The following is a 20,727-nucleotide window of genomic DNA, read 5'->3' on the forward strand; positions in this document are numbered from 1 at the left end:
ATTTCTCCACCTCAGTTTTTTCTTTCAAGAGACTCTTTGAAGCCTATTTGTTGGACAAAACTTTGTGATCTCACCTAATATCTCCTTTTACGGTTGAATGTCACAATTTATTTTACAGTGCTCCTGTTAAGCTTTGGGGTATTTTGTTATGTTAAAGGCACAATAAAAATGTAAATTACTGTTGTTATAATGTTGAATAGAGAGCAAGGACACATCAGTGAATAAATCGCTGATGCTCTAAGTTGACCACTGATAACCTCGTCATCATAAGAACATAAGAAATAGGAGCAGGGGTAGGCTATCTAGCCCTTCGAGCCTGCCCCACCATTCAACAAGATTATGGCTGATCTGAAGTGGATTAGTTCCACCTTCCCGCTTTCTCCCCATAACCCTTAATTCCCTTGACTATCAGAAACCTATCTACCCGTGACTTAAATATATTCAGCGAGGTAGCCTCCACCACTTCAATGGGCAGAGAATTCCAGAGACTCACCATCCTTTGAGTGAAGAAGTTCCTCCTCAACTCCGATCTAAACTGCCCCCTCTCCGCAACCCCCCCCCAACCTTATTTTGAGGCTGTGCCCTCTAGTTCTGCTATCCTTTCTAAGCTGGAAGAATCTCTGTACCTCTACCCTATCTAGCCCCTTCATTGTCTTATATGTCTCTATAAGATCCCCCCTCAGCCTTCTAAACTCCAACGAGTACAATACCAGTCTATTCAATCTCTCTTCATAGACTAACCCCCTCATCTCCGGTATCCATTATGTTTTATCATGTTTTATGTTACAGTGAAGAACATTCTATGGTTTAGGCTTCTCCATACTGCTCTGGGAATGTATAGAGATAAGTTAGTTATAGATTAGATATGGATAAGATGAACTGAGAATTCTGCAACTAGATACTGATTCTCTATTAACATTTCTAATGTTATGAAAAAACTAAATTAAATTATAAGTAAAACTAATGCACCCATGAAAAATACAACCACTTCCTCAGAAAATGCCAAATCCACCCTAACAATCTATAAGGCACTCACTAGTTTATTCAAGACAAATAAATTGGGATTTCAGCAATATCCTGCTGGACATTGTTTACAACTCATTTAAATCAGAAAAACATTTAAAATAAATAAGCCTTTTTCTCACTGGAACCATTAACCACAGAAAGTGCTTTAACATTTCTTGTGACATGGTAACCATAGGACTCTTAGATTAATTAGATCAAAATGAGCAAATATCAGTATTGGATGGGGCATATAATCTGAGTGGTTATGTTACTGGACCAATAATCCAGAGACCTGGACTGATAAGCCATAGAACATAAATTCAACGTTCAAATTTCATCATGACAGTTTGAGAATTTGAATTCAGTTAAATAAATCTGAGAAGTGGACAGGTTGTTGTTTTAAAAATATGTACCCAAAGGAAAGACAACTCCTGTCGTTTCTGGTCTGCCTATATGTGATTTTAGTTCCACAACAATTTCTTCTCAACAAACCATTCGGTTGTAAGAAACATCTACAAAGATTAAGCCTAATTCTACAAGGTCCTACATACTAGTTTCTGAGGACTGATGGTACCAATATCGGAAGAGCTATCTGACATAGAGCTATCCTGCATTCATTGGATCATGGCTAACAACCAAGATCCTACTGTGATGGTACTGTGCCTTTAAGAACTGTATCTTTTAATGATATTCTCTGCAGTTTGTAAAGCAGGCCTTTTTTTTGGTTGCTCACTGTGGCACCAGCTGACTTCTTGGATATTCATTTACTGCTGGTTAAATGGGGCTTTGTTTATTTTTAATCTGGGTCTAATGCACTTTCTGGAAGTTTACAATCTTTTTGAAGTCTTGTGGGAAAAATCATTGACAGGTGAGGTGGAACAGATTTTTTCTTTCTCCCTCCCAAGAGTACTTCCTTTCAGTTTTGGCTGCTGTTTCAGTTAGACAATGTTTGGAATTAAGATTGAAAGGCAGTATTTCTGTGTGTCTCACCCTGGTATTAGGAATTCTGTTATATCGCAAGCAGCTTTTCTTGCCTTCCTAGAGTGAAAAATTCTGATGTTGGTGGTTTGCTAGCTAGAGGCCAGCAATGGCATTATCTCTACCTCAAGGTGCTGGGAGTTTCCAGAATGGGGAAGTCAGGGTTTCAATTCTTCAACCAAAGGACTAAATTCAAGCATCACAGCAGCATTCTTATTTTCTGTGTTAAACCTGTGGCAGATGTATGTTTATAACGTGGTTTTGTTGTATTGGAACAGTGCATTTAGTTGTTAACGTTTATACTTTTTTTTCTTGTTTGCAATTGGGAAAAGCTAGTTTTCCTTCTATAAGTTAACTGTATTCTTGAATAAACTTTGATCAATAAAAGCTCCCTAGTGGGTCATTTGAATCATATCTGAAGTGAAACATCTCATGCTTATCCTAGTCAAGTTCAAAATATAGACTTCATAAAACACTTTGGATTATAACACTAGACTCCAACATCAGTATCTATGGGTACATCCCATCCCAATGACAGGACTAACCCATGAGAGGTGGAGACACAATGACATACAGTTGGGTGGGAGTTGCCCTGGGAGTCTTCAACATGACTCCTGACCCTATGAAGTCTTCAGGTCACATTAAAACAAGGAAACATCTTCCACCTACTTCCTTGCCTCATGAATTGGCATTTTTCCACATTGAACACCACTGTGACAAAGCACTAGAGATAGCAATGCCACATAATTGATATCAACCATTGACTGACTGACTAAACTGGCTGAATCCTGAAGGTCAAAGTTACAAGGTTTAATTTGCAGCAGGTGGTGATAGAAGCAACACAAGGGAATAATCTATTTGACCTCATCAATCAGTCTATTTTAGATGCTTCAGTATTGGTGGAAATGACAGTCACTCCATCTTTTAGGAGTCCAGGCCCTATGTTCACACAGGATACTTGTCACCACACGTGAAATAGATTATCAAATCAAGTAGCTCAAGAACTGTGCCTTCTTGAGATGAGGTGGGGCTTCAACATCACAACTATAATCTCATGGCCCACATATCTCTCACTCCTCCATCATTACAAAACCAGATACTTATTTAATGAGATATGTAGAACAGCATGCAGGGAGGGACACTGACCACATGAATAAATGTTGTCGCTACAACAGGTCAAGGTATGGGCATTTTGCTTACTGTCCAAAGTCTTTTCACCACCTATTACGCAAAACTGAGTATGATGGAAAACTGTCAGCTTACTTGGATAGTTTGCAGTTGCAACTACATTCAAAGATCACATTGTACAAAAACAGCTGTTTATTTGATCAGCAACCTTTCCTCCAGCTTAAATATTCACACTATCCAACATAAGTGTACTACAATGGAATGCATACTAGCTACAGAATGCACTGCAGCAAGTTTCATCAACATCTCTCAGACCTTCATCAACTAAAGCAGTGTTTTTTGCTTCATTTAGTACTCACAGGTCCCTTCTTTAAAATGCTGGAAAATCTAAGCAGATCAACAGTATGTGTGGAGAGAGGACAGAGCTAACTTTTCAAATCTGCATGACTCTGACAAAGGGTCATCCTGACTCTAAATGTTGGTTCTATTCTCGCTCCACAGACACTGTCAGATCTGCTGAGATTTTCCAGCATTTTCTGTTTTTGTTTCAGATTCCAGCATCCATAATAACTTCCTTTTGTCTTCTTTTTCCTGTTGATCTCATATTAGTTAACAACCAAGTTGAGGGACTTAAATCTGACTTGTGCCAAAAAGCGGGCAAAAAGTATTGGAAATATATTTTTGTAAAGAAATTCTTTAGAAGAAGGTAATGTAAACAGAAAGTCTTGGAAAAACCCATCAGGCTGGCAGCATGTGTGGGGAGAGAAACAGAGATAATTGGTGGAAATTTCTCAATAAACGAGTGTTACCTTGGGTGAGTAAACCAGTATGTTTTGCACCGATATGTCTGGCATGAATCAGATCGCAATTTTCCCACATCATTTTTCGAAGAGTTTTGCACCAGTTCTGAGAGGGGCGAGGTCTAAATAACCCGGCAAGCCCAGCTTCACAGAGAACAGGTGCTGTTTTTAAAGGGTGTCCCATCTCAAAATGAAATTGAAGACTCCCTCCCTCCCTCACAGACTTGGGAATGCTCCTTAGTGAAGGCATCAGGGCCCTCCAAATGGCTCTCCCTTCATGCCAACCCAATTTATTGATCCCATTCAAGCCCCCCCCATTCATTCTCCCTCAAGCCTCACCCTCTTAGGCCCCACCGCTTTGGCACTGGCCTCAGTATCATGGCAATGCCCATGTGGCAGTGCCAACCTGGCACCATTCATTTGGCAGTGTCAAAGTGTTAATTGGCACTGCCAGATTAGCACTATCAGACAGGAACAGCCCAGCCATCCAGCCATGTCCCCGACCACCCAGGGACTTCAATGCCACCCTCCCACCCCTAGCGTGTCCATCTCACCTCATCTCCATTTGCAAAGACCAGTAGTAATTCTCGCCAGGTTCCCATTGCACCTGAGTGTCAGGGAATCCCAGGAGCAGGAAGAATCTGGCTCCAAATAAACTTAGCTTATTTAAATATGCTAATCTGTTCCCACCCTCGCTGGGCGGGAACCAGATTACATCCAGGCACAGTAACTGGAAGGATCCCAACATGGTTTTGCGCTAGCATTAAACACATTAGACCCCTCACCCATGATTCTTCAACCCCATGCCACTCCAAAGCAAAATGCGCCAGGTATGACTAGGCCGGAAAAATCGCAACCAACGTTTCAAATCCAATATGACTCTTCTTTGGAGCTGGAGAAGGCGCTTTGCAGAAAAGCACCGATTAATGTTAAATACACTGTGGTACATTGCAGGAGTACCAAATCTGACCAATGGTTGTTTCTAGTTTAGCTAGATTATCTGGTTTCTATAAATGTGTGTTGCCTCACTTGAGTGAAAAATCTAACTTCAGTACGAGATGTTCCTTTTTCTCTTCCAACGCTCATGTTAACAATAATTCTGACTGTTGACCCTGGCTTCCATTTTTTTGTTTTAAAAACAGTCCAGTTTAGTAGAGTTCATGATTATAGGTATAAATTCCAGAGCACTCATTCTTGAGTTGAAGTAAGGAAGGCTGCAAGACTGGGCACTGCTCTGTGTATTCTGGCAGCAGCATGAAACAGCAAAAGCTCCATGTTGCTAGGTCCTCCAGGATAACCACTCCTTTCAGGTATTCTGACTTGCAGATACACACATTTCAGAAGTCAAAAAGTCATACCTAGCGCAAAGGAAATGTGTCCAGTGTATAGGTTAGATTTTCTGATTTAATTTCTAGCCACATATAATATTAATGAAAGGCTACATCAGGCAAACTGATGATTTGCAATTTTAACTAGCTATACACTGCTAATAAGCATGTCAAATAGGACACTGAGCATCTTAAATGCCATTCTTTAAAAAAGTCCTGGGAAATGCTGGCAAAGCACAACGATTGCCAATCCTGGTCATTTTGAGGAAGGATAGTCAACTAAGCTTTTAGTCCACAGGTCAATTACAGAGGTGGGATTTGGAAATGATGATGGAAAAGTCCATTGCATACTTTTCATTGGGAGCTAACCCCAACATAATTTTTTACTGCACCAAGTCATAAATTGCACCATTGTGTATTTAACAAAAGTAAGTACTTTTCTGAAAAGTATTTTCTTCTAAAGTCTTTATTTTCTAAATTATATCTCTAGAACTTTGCACTTGCTTTTTTTGTCGCAAATCAACTCCCTCAAAACGTTGTGTCTTCATAACATGAGAACAACTGAACCAATAATTTTTTTTGAAAGACACCCGAGTACTTAATGAAACCAAAATGGCTAAGAACAAGCTATTTTAAAACGTAGCGGAAGGTAACCCTATGATGATCACAGATTCTGCAAGAAAATCAGAAAAGGCTTACCTTATAATTCTCTGAGCTGCGTACTGATGTAGTGAACGAAACTGAGCAGACATGTTGGCTAATGCTGCCAAGCAATTTGTATGGAGATATTTGTCCTAATAAAAAAAAATGAATGAGAAGTAAAAGCTAAACAGTTGTGAACTTTAAAGGACATACTATGCTATAATCTTTAAAACACTGAAAAACATTTCAAGGTGATTCATAGATATACAATCAGACAAAAATGGGATTAATAGACATTAGCCAAAGTTTATTTGAAGAGGTGGATTTAAAGAAACATCTTAAAGGAAAAGATATGGGAGAGGGAATTCCAGAACAGCTGAAGGCTTGACAGCCAACTGTAGGGCAAAATAGAGGGCAGATGAAATGGGGAGGAGATACACAAGATCCACACAGCTCTCAGAGTACAAGCCAAGGACACATTCAATAAAAATATAATCAACTGTATCATTTACATTTAAGACTCTTCCAAATCTACATAAAATTATGACCATAATAAGATGCGTGCGATGAACTGAGAAATTTCCTGACTCAAGTTCTGTGTTTCAGAAGCAAAAATCCAGCCCATTATGTGGGTACCACAAAAATTCTATAACAGACAAAATTCTAATAACAGCCAGAATAGTACTAATCAAGTAGCTGGATAACAACTGGGGCTTACATATCCCTAAATTTTCAATCATTTGTAGAATACCTTAATAAATCTCTTAAGGCAGGGTAAAATCTGAGGTACAAACTGATACTTTTAAACCCTGCAAATAGAAGTGTTATCAGCTTTACAATTGATTTAAATGTGGGGAAATGATATGTGTACCAAAATTTAAAATATCTGGCTTAAAAGTTTTGCTAATTTTTTAATGATAATCGTGATGGAACATTTATTGTACTTAATCGATATGAAGCAATCAGTTTTATCTCCCTATCTCAGCCTATGCTGAGCCATCATGTCTTAATGTACCCACTTTGGGTGCAGTGGAAAGCAACTTACTGAAAACATGACCTATTCATGTAGAATGATGTTCAATTTTGAAAACAAATAGGAAATTGATCTGTGCAATGAAATGCAGCATTTGCTGTAAATCGGCCATTAAATGGGCAAAATGAGGAAGTAAAACAGAGCATATCGCCAAAGGTAGAACAAGATAAAAAAAAACTATACATTCAGCAAAAAAGGCCTCGTTTTCAAACGATTTCTTCGCCATTCTACTGGCGAAGAACAATTACATGACTATTTTGTCTCTTTCTGTAGTTAGGAACTTAGATGTTAGGATAGTCTGTGTTTGCTAAGAGCAGACTATTAGAACATAGAACATAGAACATTACAGCGCAGAACAGGCCCTTCGGCCCATGATGTTGCACCGACCAGCTTTTTGAAAAAAAACAATGACCCACTAATCTAAACCAATCCCTTTTCGTCCATAAACCTATCCACGGATCTCTTAAACGCCCCCAAACTAGGCGCATTTACAACTGCAGCAGGCAGGGCATTCCAATCCCTCACCACCCTCTGGGTAAAGAACCTACCCCTGACATCAGTCCTATAACTACCCCCCCTTAATTTAAAGCCATGCCCCCTCGTGCTAGCTTTCTCCATCTGAGGAAAAAGGCCATCACTATCCGCCCTATCTAAACCACTAATCATCTTATATGTTTCAATAAGATCCCCTCTTAGCCGCCTTCTTTCTAGCGAAAACAACCCCAAATCCCTCAGTCTCTCCTCATAGGACCTCCCCTCCATACCAGGCAACATCCTGGTAAACCTCCTCTGCACCCTCTCCAAAGCCTCCACATCCTTCCTGTAATGTGGGGACCAGAGCTGCACACAGTACTCCAAGTGCGGCCGCACCAAAGTTGTGTACAGTTGCAACATGACGCTGCGACTCCTAAATTCAATCCCCCTACCAATAACCGCCAAGACACCATATGCCTTCTTAACAACCTTATCTACTTGATTCCCAACTTTCAGGGATCTATGTACACATACACCTAGATCCCTCTGTTCATCCACACTATTCAAAGTCCTCCCGTTAGCCCTATACACAACACATCTGTTATTCCTACCAAAGTGAATCACCTCACACTTCTCCGCATTAAACTCCATCCGCCACCTCTCTGCCCAGCTCTGCAACCTAAGTCTCCCTGCAAACTATGACACCCTTCCTCACAATCTACCACACCTCTGACTTTGGTGTCATCAGCAAATTTACTAATCTACCCAGCTATACCCTCATCCAGATCATTAATAAAAATTACAAACAGCAGTGGCCCCAAAACAGATCCCTGAGGCACACCACTCGTAACTGAACTCCATGATGAATATTTACCATCAACCACCACCCTCTGTCTCCTATCTGCTAGCCAATTCCTGATCCAATTTCCTAGACTACCCTCAATCCCATACATCTGCATTTTCTGCAGAAGCCTACCATGGTGAACCTTATCAAACGCCTTACTAAAATCCATATATACCGCGTCAACTGCCTTACCCCCATCCACCTCTTTGGTCACTTTCTCAAAAAACTCAATAAGGTTAGTAAGGCACGACCTACCCGCTACAAAACCATGCTGACTATCTCCAATCAATTCGTTACTCTCCAAATAACTATAAATCCTATCCCTAATAATTCTTTCTAAAACCTTGCCCACAACAGAAGTAAGACTCACCGGTCTATAATTCCCGGGGAAGTCTCTGTTCCCCTTCTTAAACAATGGGACAACATTCGCTATCCTCCAATCTTCCGGTACTATACCAGAGACCAACGACAACCTGAAGATCAGAGCCAGAGGCTCTGCAATCACCTCTCCTGCCTCCCAGAGAATCCTAGGGTAAATCCCATCCGGACCAGGGGACTTATCTATTTTCAAACCCTCTAGAATATCCAGCACATCCCCCTTATCAACTGCAATACTGTCTATTTTACACCCAGCAAACTACCCAGCCTTCAGGAGAACAGTGACCACAATACCACACAACCCTGTCACAGCAACCTCTGCAAGACATGCCGGATCATCGACACGGATACCATCATCACACGTGAGCATACCATCCACCAGGTACATGGTAAATACTCTTGCAACTCGGCCAACATTGTCTACCTGATACGTTGCAAGAAAGGATGTCCCGAAGCATGGTACATTGGGGAGACCATGCAGACGCTACGACAACGGATGAATGAACATCGCTCGACAGTCACCAGGCAAGGCTGTTCCCTTCCTGTTGGCGAACACTTCAGTGGTCACGGGCATTCAGCCTCTGACCTTCGGGTAAGCATTCTCCAAGGCGGCCTTCACGACACACGACAGCGCAGAGTCGCTGAACAGAGACTGGTAGCCAAGTTCCGCACACATGAGGACGGTCTCAACAGGGATCTTGGGTTCATGTCGCACTATCTGTAACCCCCATGACTTGCCTGGGTTTGCAAAACCTCACTTACTGTACTGTCTGGAGACAATACACATCTCTTTAACCTGTGATCAGTGCTCCTTCCACTCACATTATCAGCCACTTCAGGTCTTGAACAGCAGGTTAGGTGTAAGGATTCGCATTTTAATCAGTAATCTCTAAACTGTCTGTGCTTTATATGCTCTGCCTGAGGCCAGAACTCTCCATTCACCTGACGAAGAGGCAGTCCCCTCGAAAGCTTGTGAGTATATTATCAAATAAATAGGTTGGACTAAAACCTGGTGTTGTCAGACTTTTTACTGTATTTTACACCCCTGCAATCCAGTGTCCTCCTCAGCTATATTCATGTCCCCCTGCGTGAACACCGAAGAGAAATATTGGTTCAATGCCTCAGCAATCTCTTCCGGTTCCACACACAATTTCCCTCTATTGTCTGTAACTGGCCCTAATCTTGCCCTAACCAACCTTCTGTTCTTGACATACCTATAGAACGCCTTAGGATTCTCCTTAACCCTATCAGCCAAAGTCTTCTCATGTCCTCTTTTAGCCCTTCTTAACTCACTCTTCAACTCCCTCCTAGCCAATCTAAAGCTTCCTAATGCACTACCTGAGCCCTCAAGCCTCATCCGAACATAAGCCTCCTTTTTCTTTTTAACCAACGAATCAACTTTTTTAGTGCACCACGGTTCCCTAGCCCTACCAAATCCTCCTTGCCTGACAGGGACATACCTATCACGGACTCACGGTAGCTGCTCCTTGAAAAAACTCCACATTTCGGACGTTCCCAGTCCCTGTAATCTCCTAGTCCAACCTATGCTTCCTAATTCTCTCCTAATAGCCTCATAATTACCCTTCCCCCAGCTAAAACTACTGACCCGAGGTTCATGCCTATCCCTTTCCATCACTAAGGTGAACGTAACCGAATTGTGGTCACTATCACCAAAATGCACACCAACTTCCAAGTCTAGCACCTGGTCTGGCTCATTTCCCAGCACCAAATCCAATATAGCCTCACCTCTAGTTGGCCTATCTACATACTGAGTCAAAAAACCTTCCTGCACGCTTTGTACAAAAACTGACCCCTCTAACGAGCTAGAGCTATAGCAATTCCAATCAATATTAGTAAAGTTAAAGTCCCCCATAACAATTACCCTATTACTTTCACTCCTAACCAGGATCGTCTCCGCAATCCTTTCCTCAACCTCTCTAGAACTTTTAGGAGGTCTATAAAAGACTCCCAACAGGGTGACCTCTCCTCTCCTATTTCTAATCTCCGCCCATACTACCTCAACAGACAAGTCCTCATCAAACTTCCTCTCTGACACTGTGATACAGTCCTTGACCAATAATGCTACCCCTCCACCCCCCTTCTACCTCCTTCTCTACTCCGACTAAAGCATTTGAACCCCGGGACCTGCAACAACCATTCCTGACCCTGCTCTATCCATGTCTCAAGATTAGATCAGTCCTTTCATCAGTAGGCCTTTGGAAAAGGAAAGGCAGACTTGGCAGAAATCGGTTTGAAGTCTGATATAGGAATGGCAATCAAAGAACAAAGAACAAAGAAAATTACAGCACAGGAACAGGCCCTTCAGTCCTCCGAGCCTGCACTGACCACGCTGCCCGACTTAACTAAAACCCCTACCCTTTGGGGGACCATATCCCTCGATTCCCATCCTATTTGTGTACTTGTCAAGACGCCCCTTAAAAGTCACTACTGTATCCGGTTCCAATACCTCCCCCGGCAACGAGTTCCAGGCACCCGCAACTCTCTGTATAAAAAAATCTGCCTTGTATATCTCCTTTAAACCTTGCCCTTCGCACCTTAAACCTGTGCCCCCTAGTACTGACTCTTCCACCCTGGGAAAAGATTTCTGAATATCCACTCTGTCCATGCCTCTCATAATCTTGTAGGCTTCTATCAGGTCTCCTCTCAATCTCCGTCGCTTCATTGAGAACAAACCAAGTTTCTCCAACCTCTCCTCATAGCTAATGCCCTTCATTTCAGGCAACATGCTGGTAAATCTTTTCTTAACCTCTCCAAAGCCTCCACAGCTTTCTGGTACTGTGGTGACCAGAACTGAACACTATATTCTAAGTGCGACCTAACTAAGGTTCTATAAAGCGGCAACATGATTTGCCAATTTTTAAACTCAATGCCCGGCCGATGAAGGCAACCATGCCGTATGCCTTCTTGACTACCTTCTGCACCTGCATTGGTACTTTCAGTGACCTGTGTACCTGTACATCCAGATCCCTTTGCCTATCAATGCTCTTAAGGGTTCTGTCATTTACTGCATATTTCCTATATTTTAGACCTTGCAAAATGCATTACCTCACATTTGTCCAGATCAAACTCCATCTGCCATCTCTCCGCCCAAGTCTTCAACTGATCTATATCCTGCTGTATCCTCTCGTGGCCCTCATCGCTATCCGCAAAACCATTAACCTTTGTGTCATCCGCAAATCATTTATATATATTACAAACAGCAAAGGTCCCAGCCCTTATCCTTGAGAAACACCATTTGTCACAGCCCTCCATTCAGAAACACACCCGTCCACTGCTCTCCTCTGTCCTCTATGACTGAGTAAAAAGTCTGACAACACCAGGTTTTAGTTCAACCGATTTATTTGATAGTAAACTCACAAGCTTTCGAGGGGACTCCCTCTTCGTCACCTGAAATCCCTTCGAAAGCTTGTGAGTTTACTATCAAATAAATCGGTTGGACTAAAACCTGGTGTTGTCAGACTTTTTACTGTGTTTACCCCAGTCCAACGCCGGCACATCCACATCATGACTCTATGACCTTGCCAGTTTTGTGTCCACACTGTTAGCTCACTGCTGATTCCATGCGACTTCACCTTCTGCACTAGTCTGCCATGAGGGACCTTGTCAAAGGCGAGACACAACTTCCCCTTCACAAAACTATGTTGCCTCTCACTAATATATCCAAGTGGAATCATTCATTCCTCGACCCCATTCCAACCTCAGTACCTCATTATTATTTAATACTTGCGAGAAGGAAAATCTAAATCACCATAGCATCATAGAATGGTAACAGCATAAAAACTGTGTCAATGCCAGCTCTCTGCAAGTAACCAAACCAATCCCACTGTCCCAACCTTTTTCCCATAACCCTTCAAATGTTCTCTCTTCAGATGCTAAGCCAATTCCCTTCGAAAATCACAGCTGAATCTGTCTCCACCAGACACTTAAGCAATGCATTCTAGATTCTCAACAGTTGCTCATGGTGTTGGTGGGACCACACCTAGAATATCAAATGCAGTTTTGGTTTCCTTATTTAAGCAAGGATATATTGGATTAGAAGCAAAGCAGAGAATGTTCTAGGTCGATTCCCGAATTTAGAATAAAGAGCAAAGAAAATTACAGCACAGAAACAGGTTCTTCAGCCCTCTAAACCATGCTGCCCAACTTAACTGAAACTACCTACCCTTCTAGGGACCGTACCCCTCTATTTCCATCCTGTTCATATATTTACCAAGACACCCCTTTAAACTCACTATTATACTATTATATCTGCTTCCACTACCTCCCTTGGTAATGCGCTCAGGCACCCACCACCTGTGTAAAAAAATTCTTGTACATCTCCTTTAAACCTTGCTCCTCGCATCTTAAATCTATGTCTCTAGTAATTGACTTTTCCACCCTGGGAAACCATCCACTCTGTCTATGCCTCTCGTAATCTTGTAGACTTCTGTCAGGTCGCCCCTCAGCCTCCACTGTCCCAGTGAGAACAAACCAAGTTTCTCCAACCTCTCTTCATAGCTAATGCCGTCCATACCAGGCAACATTCTGGTAAATCTTTTATGACCCTCTCCAAAGCCTCTACATCCTTCTGGTAATGTGGCGATCGGAATTGAACAATATATTCCAAGTGCAGCCTAACTAAGGTTCTATAAAGTTGCAACATGATTTGCCAATTTTTAAACTCGATGCCCCGGCCAATGAAGGCAAGCATGCGATATGCCTTCTTGACTACCTTCTCCACCTGTGCTGCCACTTTGTGGCTCGTGTACCTGTACACCCAGATCACTCTGCCTATCGATACTCTTATAGGTTTTGCCATTTACTGTATATTTCCCATCTGTATTAGACCATCCAAAATGCATTACCTCACATTTAACATGGCCAATTCGCCTAACCTCTACATCTTTGGACTGTGAAGGAAACCGGAGCACCTGGAGGAAACCCATGCAGACACAGGGAGAATGTGCAAACTCCACACAGACAGTGACCCAAGCCAGGAATTGAACCCGGATCCCTGGTGTTGTGGGGCAGCAGTGCTTTCCCATTTTAATTTATGGTAATTTATGTTTTCTTTTTACTGCCCACGATCAGAATTTCCACATATAGGTGGTGTTTTTTTCTTAACTATCAAAAATGGGTTTTAAAATAAGGTTAATAATTCTCAAACTTCTACCCTGACTTTAATGCAGTAATTTCACTCACTCCTCTCATTCACACTTAGACATACAAAGATTAGGTACAGATTAAGGTAATGTAATGTTACAGTTTATAATTATCATAGTCTCCTTCATGGCAGGCCTATAGTTTCTCAGTGCTTAGTTGAAGTGAAGGTCTAGTAAAGTGAAGGATTCTCATAAGTTGTAAAGATTTTTGTGGTTGAATTTCCAGGAGGTTGGTTCTCACATAAACTTTAACTAGAACAGGTTGGAGAATTCTTCTCTGTCAAGATCTTCCACATTCAAGGTGTTGCTGTTTTATTACTGCTTGAATAATTAACAACTAATTTGATAGTGTTGGGTAGAACTCTGCAAGTAGTTTCTTGCTGGTTTTAAAAGCACACTACAAAAATGGTTCTCCCATCATGTGACTTGCATAAACTCAAAGCCCTTTTTCCAAACATATAATGATGTGCGTGTTGATTCCAATCATTTGGTGTTGTTTGCCACCCAACCTAGTTTGATGGGGGGAAATTATCATAATACAGTTGATAGGACACTTTCCCGTCCATCTTACACAACTGAGTTTCTATGTTCCCTTTTGTCCAGCGTGAAATAGCAGACACAGGCTGGATAAAGTTCTATAGCTTTTTTGTGGATAATCCATTCTTAAACAAAGGGATGTGTGAATTGCCCAGAAGGCTGTGGATGCCCATATACTTAATTGGGTATTTGATTGAGACTTACGACTTATTCACATGATTTCCAGCAGCTATTTTAATGGTGTGTCCAATTTTAAAAACATTAATTGCAAGTTCACAATTTATTGGGATATGACAATCTATCCACAGAACTGAAGTCCCTCATCTCTGGAACCATTTTCGTAAATCTTTCCTGTATCCTCTCTAAAATCTTCAAATTTTTCCTAAAATGCCCAAAGTTGGACATAAATGTTCAGTGGATACTGAACCAGTGTTTTACAAAAGTTAATCATAACTTCCTTGTTTATGTACTCTATGCCTCTTTTTTAAAGCCCGGAATCCCTTATGTCTTTTTAACTACTTTTTCAAACCGCCCCACCATCTTCAACATGAACACATACACCCCCAGGTCTTCATTCCTGAACTTCCATTAGAATTGTACCCTTCCATTTATACTGCCTTTCCTAGTTCATGATATCAAAATGTATCACTTCACACTATTGTATTAATTTTTTGCCATATAATTTCTTTTCTCACTCTTCCCTTAAACTATGCACATTTAGCCTAATTTTCACACATGCTCCTAACCTGACATTCATCATATGTTGCATTTTACTGTTTCATCATCCAGGGACCTCTGGCCTTTGATTGTTCTGCCTTTCGCTGCCAAGGTAACATATCTCAACACTACCCAATTCATCTCCTCTTAAGGTAGCCCATTGTTCTGTTACAGTTTTGCCTGCCAATCTTTGATTCAAATTTTCCTGGGACAGATCAGTTCTCACTCCATTGAAATTTAACTCTCCCCCAATAAATTATTTTCTCCAGTCAGCATCTACTACACAATCACATTATTCTTCACAGCAATTCTTCCATCACAATGGGTAAGGGCACTCATGTTTGAAATTAGTTAGCCTGTGACATAAGTTCCAAGCCTCATTTGTGATACTGAAGTACAGATCTGCTATTACTTCCAAACATGAATACATGCACCTCTGCTCTGCCACCCAGTACAGGCAAACTTTATCTTGCTACATGGGTATGTGTCCAGCATCTGGCAAACAATCAAAGACATTTCAGAAATGTCTTTCCTATCAAAGTGTGCATGTTAAAGATAAAACTGTGCCTGACTGGGGAAGCAATGGTGTAGTGGTAATATCACTGGACTAGCAATTTAAAGACCCAGGTTAATGCTCTGGGAACATGGGTTCAAATTCCATCATGGTGACTGGTGGAATTTAAATTCAATTCATAAAATCTGTAATCTGTAAATCTGAAAGCTAGTCTGAGTAATGCTGACCATCACTAATTGATTTTAAAATCCATCAGGCTCACTAATGTCCCGTATAGGGAAGGAAATCTACCATCCTTACCCAGTCTGGCCAATATGAGGGGCGGATCGGTGGCACAGTGATTAGCACTACTGCCGCACAGCACCAGGGAGCTGGGTTCAATTCTGCTGGTCACTCACTATCTGTGTGGAGTTTGCACATTCTCCCCAACTTAGCACTAAAAATATAATTTCTGAAGCAGCTGGTTTCTGAGTGAGTTAGACGTTCTTCAGTCTCGTAGCATGGGTTTCCTCCAGGTGCTCCGGTTTCATTCCACACTCCAAAGATGTGCAAGTTAGGTGGATTGGTTATGCTAACTTGCTGCTTAGTGTCAATGTGACTAGCAGAGTAAATACATGGACTTACAAGGATATACACAGTAAGAAATCTGACAACACCAGGTTTAAGTCCAACCAATTTATTTGATAGTACACTCACAAGCTTTCGGGCTTTGCCCTTCGTCAGGTGAATGGAGAGTTCACCTGACAAAGGGCAAACCCTGAAAGCTTGTGAGTTTACTATCAAATAAATAGGTTGGACTTAAACCTGGTGTTGTCAGACTTTTTACTGTGTTTACCCCAGTCCAACGTCGGCGTCTCCACATCATGGTTACAAGGATAGGGCATGAGTGGGATTGTTGTAGTTGCAGGCTTGATGGGCCACACAGCCTCCTTCTGCATTGTAGGGATTCTATGGCTCCATGTGACTTCAGACGCACAGCCATGTGGCTGACACTTAATTGCACTCTGAAATGGTCTAGCAAACCACTTAAATTGAGGGCAATTGGGGAAGGGCAACAAATGTTGACTTGCCAGCAACACTCACATCCCAGAAAAAGACTAAATTAATTTGGCAGGGGGATGAAGCACAGTGTAGACGTACAGTTGGGAGTGAAGTTCAGTCAGATATAAAAGGAAAACTAGGTCAGTCCAGCAGGCAGAGAAGACGTGGGCCTGATACAGCATATGGGAGGATTAGAGGGCTAAGTCACATCTACTTTAATGCAAGGAGCCTGTTTGGTAAGGAAGGTGAACTTGGAGCATTAATCAGCATGTGGAAAATATGATATTGCTGGAATCACTGAGACATGGTTGAAAGAAAGGCAAGGCTGGCATCTCAACATTCCAGGATATAGAAGTTTCAGGCTTGATGGAGTGGAGGCAGTGTAATAGGTGGGGACATTGCATTATTGGTAAGAGAGACCATCACTGCAGTAATGAGAGATGTCTTAGGAGCTCTTCAAATGAGGTCATTTCAGTGCGATTTAGAAATAAAAAATGATCACTTTGCTGAGATAATACTACAGGCCTCCCAACATCATAGAACCATAGAAAATTACAGCTCAGAAACAGGCCTTTTGGCCTTTCTTGTCTGTGCTGAACCATTTTTTTTGCCTAGTCCCACTGACCTGCACTTGGACCATATCCCTCCACACCCCTCTCACCCATGAGCTCGTCCAAGTTTTTCTTAAAAGTGACCCCACATTTACCACTTTATCCGGCAGCTCATTCCACACTCCCACCACTCTCTACGTGAAGAAGCCCCCCCACTAATATTTCCTTTAAACTTTTCTCCTTTCGCCTTTAACCCATGCCCTCTGGTTTTTTTCTCCCCTAGCCTCAGTGGAAAAAGCCTGCTTGCATTCACTCTATCTATACCCAACAAAATTTTATACACCTCTATCAAATCTCCCCTCATTCTTCTACGCTCCAGGGAATAAAGTCCTAACTTATTCAATCTCTCTCTGTAACTCAGCTTCTCAAGTCCCAGCAACATGCTTGTGAACTTTCTCTGCCCTCTTTCAATCTTATTTACATCCTTCCTGTAACTAGGTGACCAAAACTGTACAGTACTCTAAATTCGGCCTCACCAATGCCTTATACAACCTTAACATAACACTCCAACTTTTATACTCGATACTCCAATTTATAAAGGCGAATGTACCAAAAGCATTCTATGACCTGTCCACCTGTGACGTCACTTTTAGGGAATTCTGTACCTGTATTCCCAGATCCCTCTGTTCAACTGCACTCTTCAGAGTCCTACCATTTACTCTGTAAATTCTACTCTGGTTTGTCCTTCCAAAGTGCAATACCTCACACTTGTCTGCATTAAATTCCATTTGCCATTTTTCAGCCCATTTTTCTAGTTGGTCCAAATTGCTCTGCAAGCTTTGAAAACCTTCCTCACTGTCCAATACACCTCCAATCTTTGTATCATCAGCAAATTTGCTGATCTAATTTACCACATTATCGTCCAGGTCATTGCTATAGATAGAACATAGAACATAGAACATTACAGCGCAGAACAGGCCCTTCGGCCCACGATGTTGCGCCGACCAGTTACAAAACAATGAGAAATGACAGATGGCAAACAACAACGGACCCAACACCGATCCCCGCAGCACACGACTCATCACAGGCCTCCACTCAGAGAACATAAGAACATAAGAAATAGGAGCAGGAGTAAGCCATCTAGCCCTTCGAGCCTGCCCCGCCATTCAATAAGATCATGGCTGATCTGTCGTGGCTCAGTTCCACGTTCCCGCCCTTCCCCATAACCCTTAATCCCCTCTCTTATCAAAAACCCATCAACCCGCGTCTTAAAAATATTTAGCAAGGCAGCCTCCACCACTTCAACGGGCAGAGAATTCCAGAGATTCACCACCCTTTGAGTGAAGAAGTTCCTCCTCAACTCCGTTCTAAACCGCCCCCCCTTTATCTTGAGGCTGTGCCCCGTAGTCCTACTGTCTTTTTTGAGCGGGAAGAGTATCTCCACCTCTATCCTATCCACCCCATTCATCATCTTATACGTCTCAATGAGATCTCCCCTCATTCTTCTAAACTCCAATGAGTACAAGCCTAGTTTATTCAGCCTCTCCTCATAGCTCAACCCCCTCAACTCCGGTATCAGCCTAGTAAACCTCCTCTGCACTCCCTCCAAGGCCAAAATATCTTTGCGCAGGTGCGGCGCCCAAAACTGCACACAGTACTCCAGCTGCGGCCTCACCAATGCCCTATACAGCTGCAGCAAGACCTCACTACTTTTATATTCAATCCCCCTCGCTATGAAGGCCAGCATCCCATTCGCCTTCCTGACCACCTGCTGCACCTGCAAGCTGGGTTTTTGCGACTCATGCACAAGGACCCCGAGGTCCCTCTGCACCGTCGCCTGCTGCAGTTTTTCGCCACGTAAGTAATAGTCCTTCCTACCATTCTTCCTACCAAAGTGGACCACCTTACACTTGCCAACATTAAATTCCATTTGCCATTTCCTGGCCCATTCGCCCAGCCTATCTAGATCCTTCTGCAGACTCTCCACACCCTCCGCACAATTTGCCGTTCCACCAATCTTGGTGTCATCAGCAAATTTCGACACCCTACACTCGGTTCCCTCCTCCAGATCATCTATATAAATGGTAAAAAGCTGAGGCCCCAGCACCGACCCCTGGGGCACTCCACTAGTCGCCATCCGCCAATCCGAATAGCACCCGTTGACCCCCACTCTCTGCCTCCTATTTGACAACCAATCCTCTATCCACGCTAACACCCTACCCCCAACTCCATGTCCCTCGACCTTCTGCAATAACCTCTTGAGATACTTTGTCAAACGCCTTCTGAAAATCCAGAGAGACGACATCCACCGGCTCTCCTCTATCCACCGCCCTAGACACATCCTCATAGAACTCCAGTAAATTTGTCAGACACGACTTCCCTTTAATGAAACCATGCTGCGTCCGCTCTATCAAGCAATTGCCTTCAAGATGCCTCGCAATTTCCTCCTTAATGACGGATTCTAACATTTTACCTACCACAGACGTTAAACTAACCGGCCTATAATTCCCCGCCTTTTGCCTGGCACCCTTCTTAAACAACGGCGTAACATTAGCCGTTTTCCAATCTTCCGGCACTTCCCCGGAATCCAGCGACGTCTGGAAAATAACCACCAAGGCATCCACTATCACCTCCGCCATTTCTTTCAGAACCCTCGGATGCATTCCATCCGGTCCTGGGGACTTGTCCACAATCAGCCCCTCCAGTCTGTCGAGCACCGCCTCTCTAGTAACAGTAATGTCATTAAGACCCTCCAGTCCTACCACCTTTCCATCTCTAACACCTGGCAAATTATTCACGTCCTCCTCCGTGAAGACAGAAACAAAAAAGTTATTCAATACCTTTGCCATATCCCCATCCCCTACCACTAGGTCCCCTTTCTCATCCTCTAAAGGACCGACGTTCACCCTAGCCAGCCTCTTCCTTCTTATATATTTATAAAAACTCTTGCTATCCTTTTTTATATTAAGCGCTAGCCCAGCTTCATAGTTTCTCCTACCCTTCTTTATCAACTTCTTTGTCAATCTTTGTTGACGTTTAAACCTCTCCCAATCTTCTTCTCGCCCACTACTCTTAGCTACTCTAAATTCCTCCGCTTTTAATTTAACACTTTCCTTCACCTCCTTCGTTATCCACGGCTTATTACCTCTCCTCCTACTGTCCTTTTTGACCATCGGAATAAATTTCCGCTGAGCACCAAGAAAGATCTCCTTAAAGATCCTCCACTGCTCCTCAGCAGACCCTCCCTCCAACGCGCTTCCCCAGTCAACATTCGCCAATTCTTCTCTCATCCTACCGTACTCCCCTCTATTCAAACAAAGCACGCGTGTCCGGGAACCCACTTTCTCCTCCTCCATCTGCACCAGAAACTCCACCATACAATGATCACTCTCCCCAAGAGAATCCTTCACCGCAAGGTCCCTAATTCTACCCGCCTCATTACATAGCACGAGATCCAAGATAGCTCTCTCCCTCTTCGGCTCCAACACGCACTGTTCCAGGAAACTATCCTGGCAGCATTTCAAGAACTCCTCCTCGAGCCCACCGCGTCCAACATGGGTCGACCAATCAATATGCAGATTGAAATCCCCCATAA

General features: G+C 42.6%; 1 protein-coding gene across 2 annotated transcripts in view; it reads right to left on the reverse strand.

Annotated features, from left to right (window-relative positions):
* dym (dymeclin) overlaps positions 1-20,727 on the reverse strand; it is a 438,866-nt gene that overhangs the window by 260,841 nt on the left and 157,298 nt on the right. For both annotated transcript variants that reach the window (XM_080206642.1, XM_080206553.1), the window contains exon 13: positions 5,939-6,033. In XM_080206642.1, coding sequence (XP_080062768.1) covers positions 5,939-6,033 — 95 coding nt within the window. The remainder of the gene's footprint in view (positions 1-5,938; positions 6,034-20,727) is intronic.

This window comes from Carcharhinus amblyrhynchos, chromosome 1 (assembly GCF_965287045.1).
Source record: "Carcharhinus amblyrhynchos chromosome 1, sCarAmb.v2.hapA, whole genome shotgun sequence".
Taxonomy (NCBI): domain Eukaryota; kingdom Metazoa; phylum Chordata; class Chondrichthyes; order Carcharhiniformes; family Carcharhinidae; genus Carcharhinus; species Carcharhinus amblyrhynchos.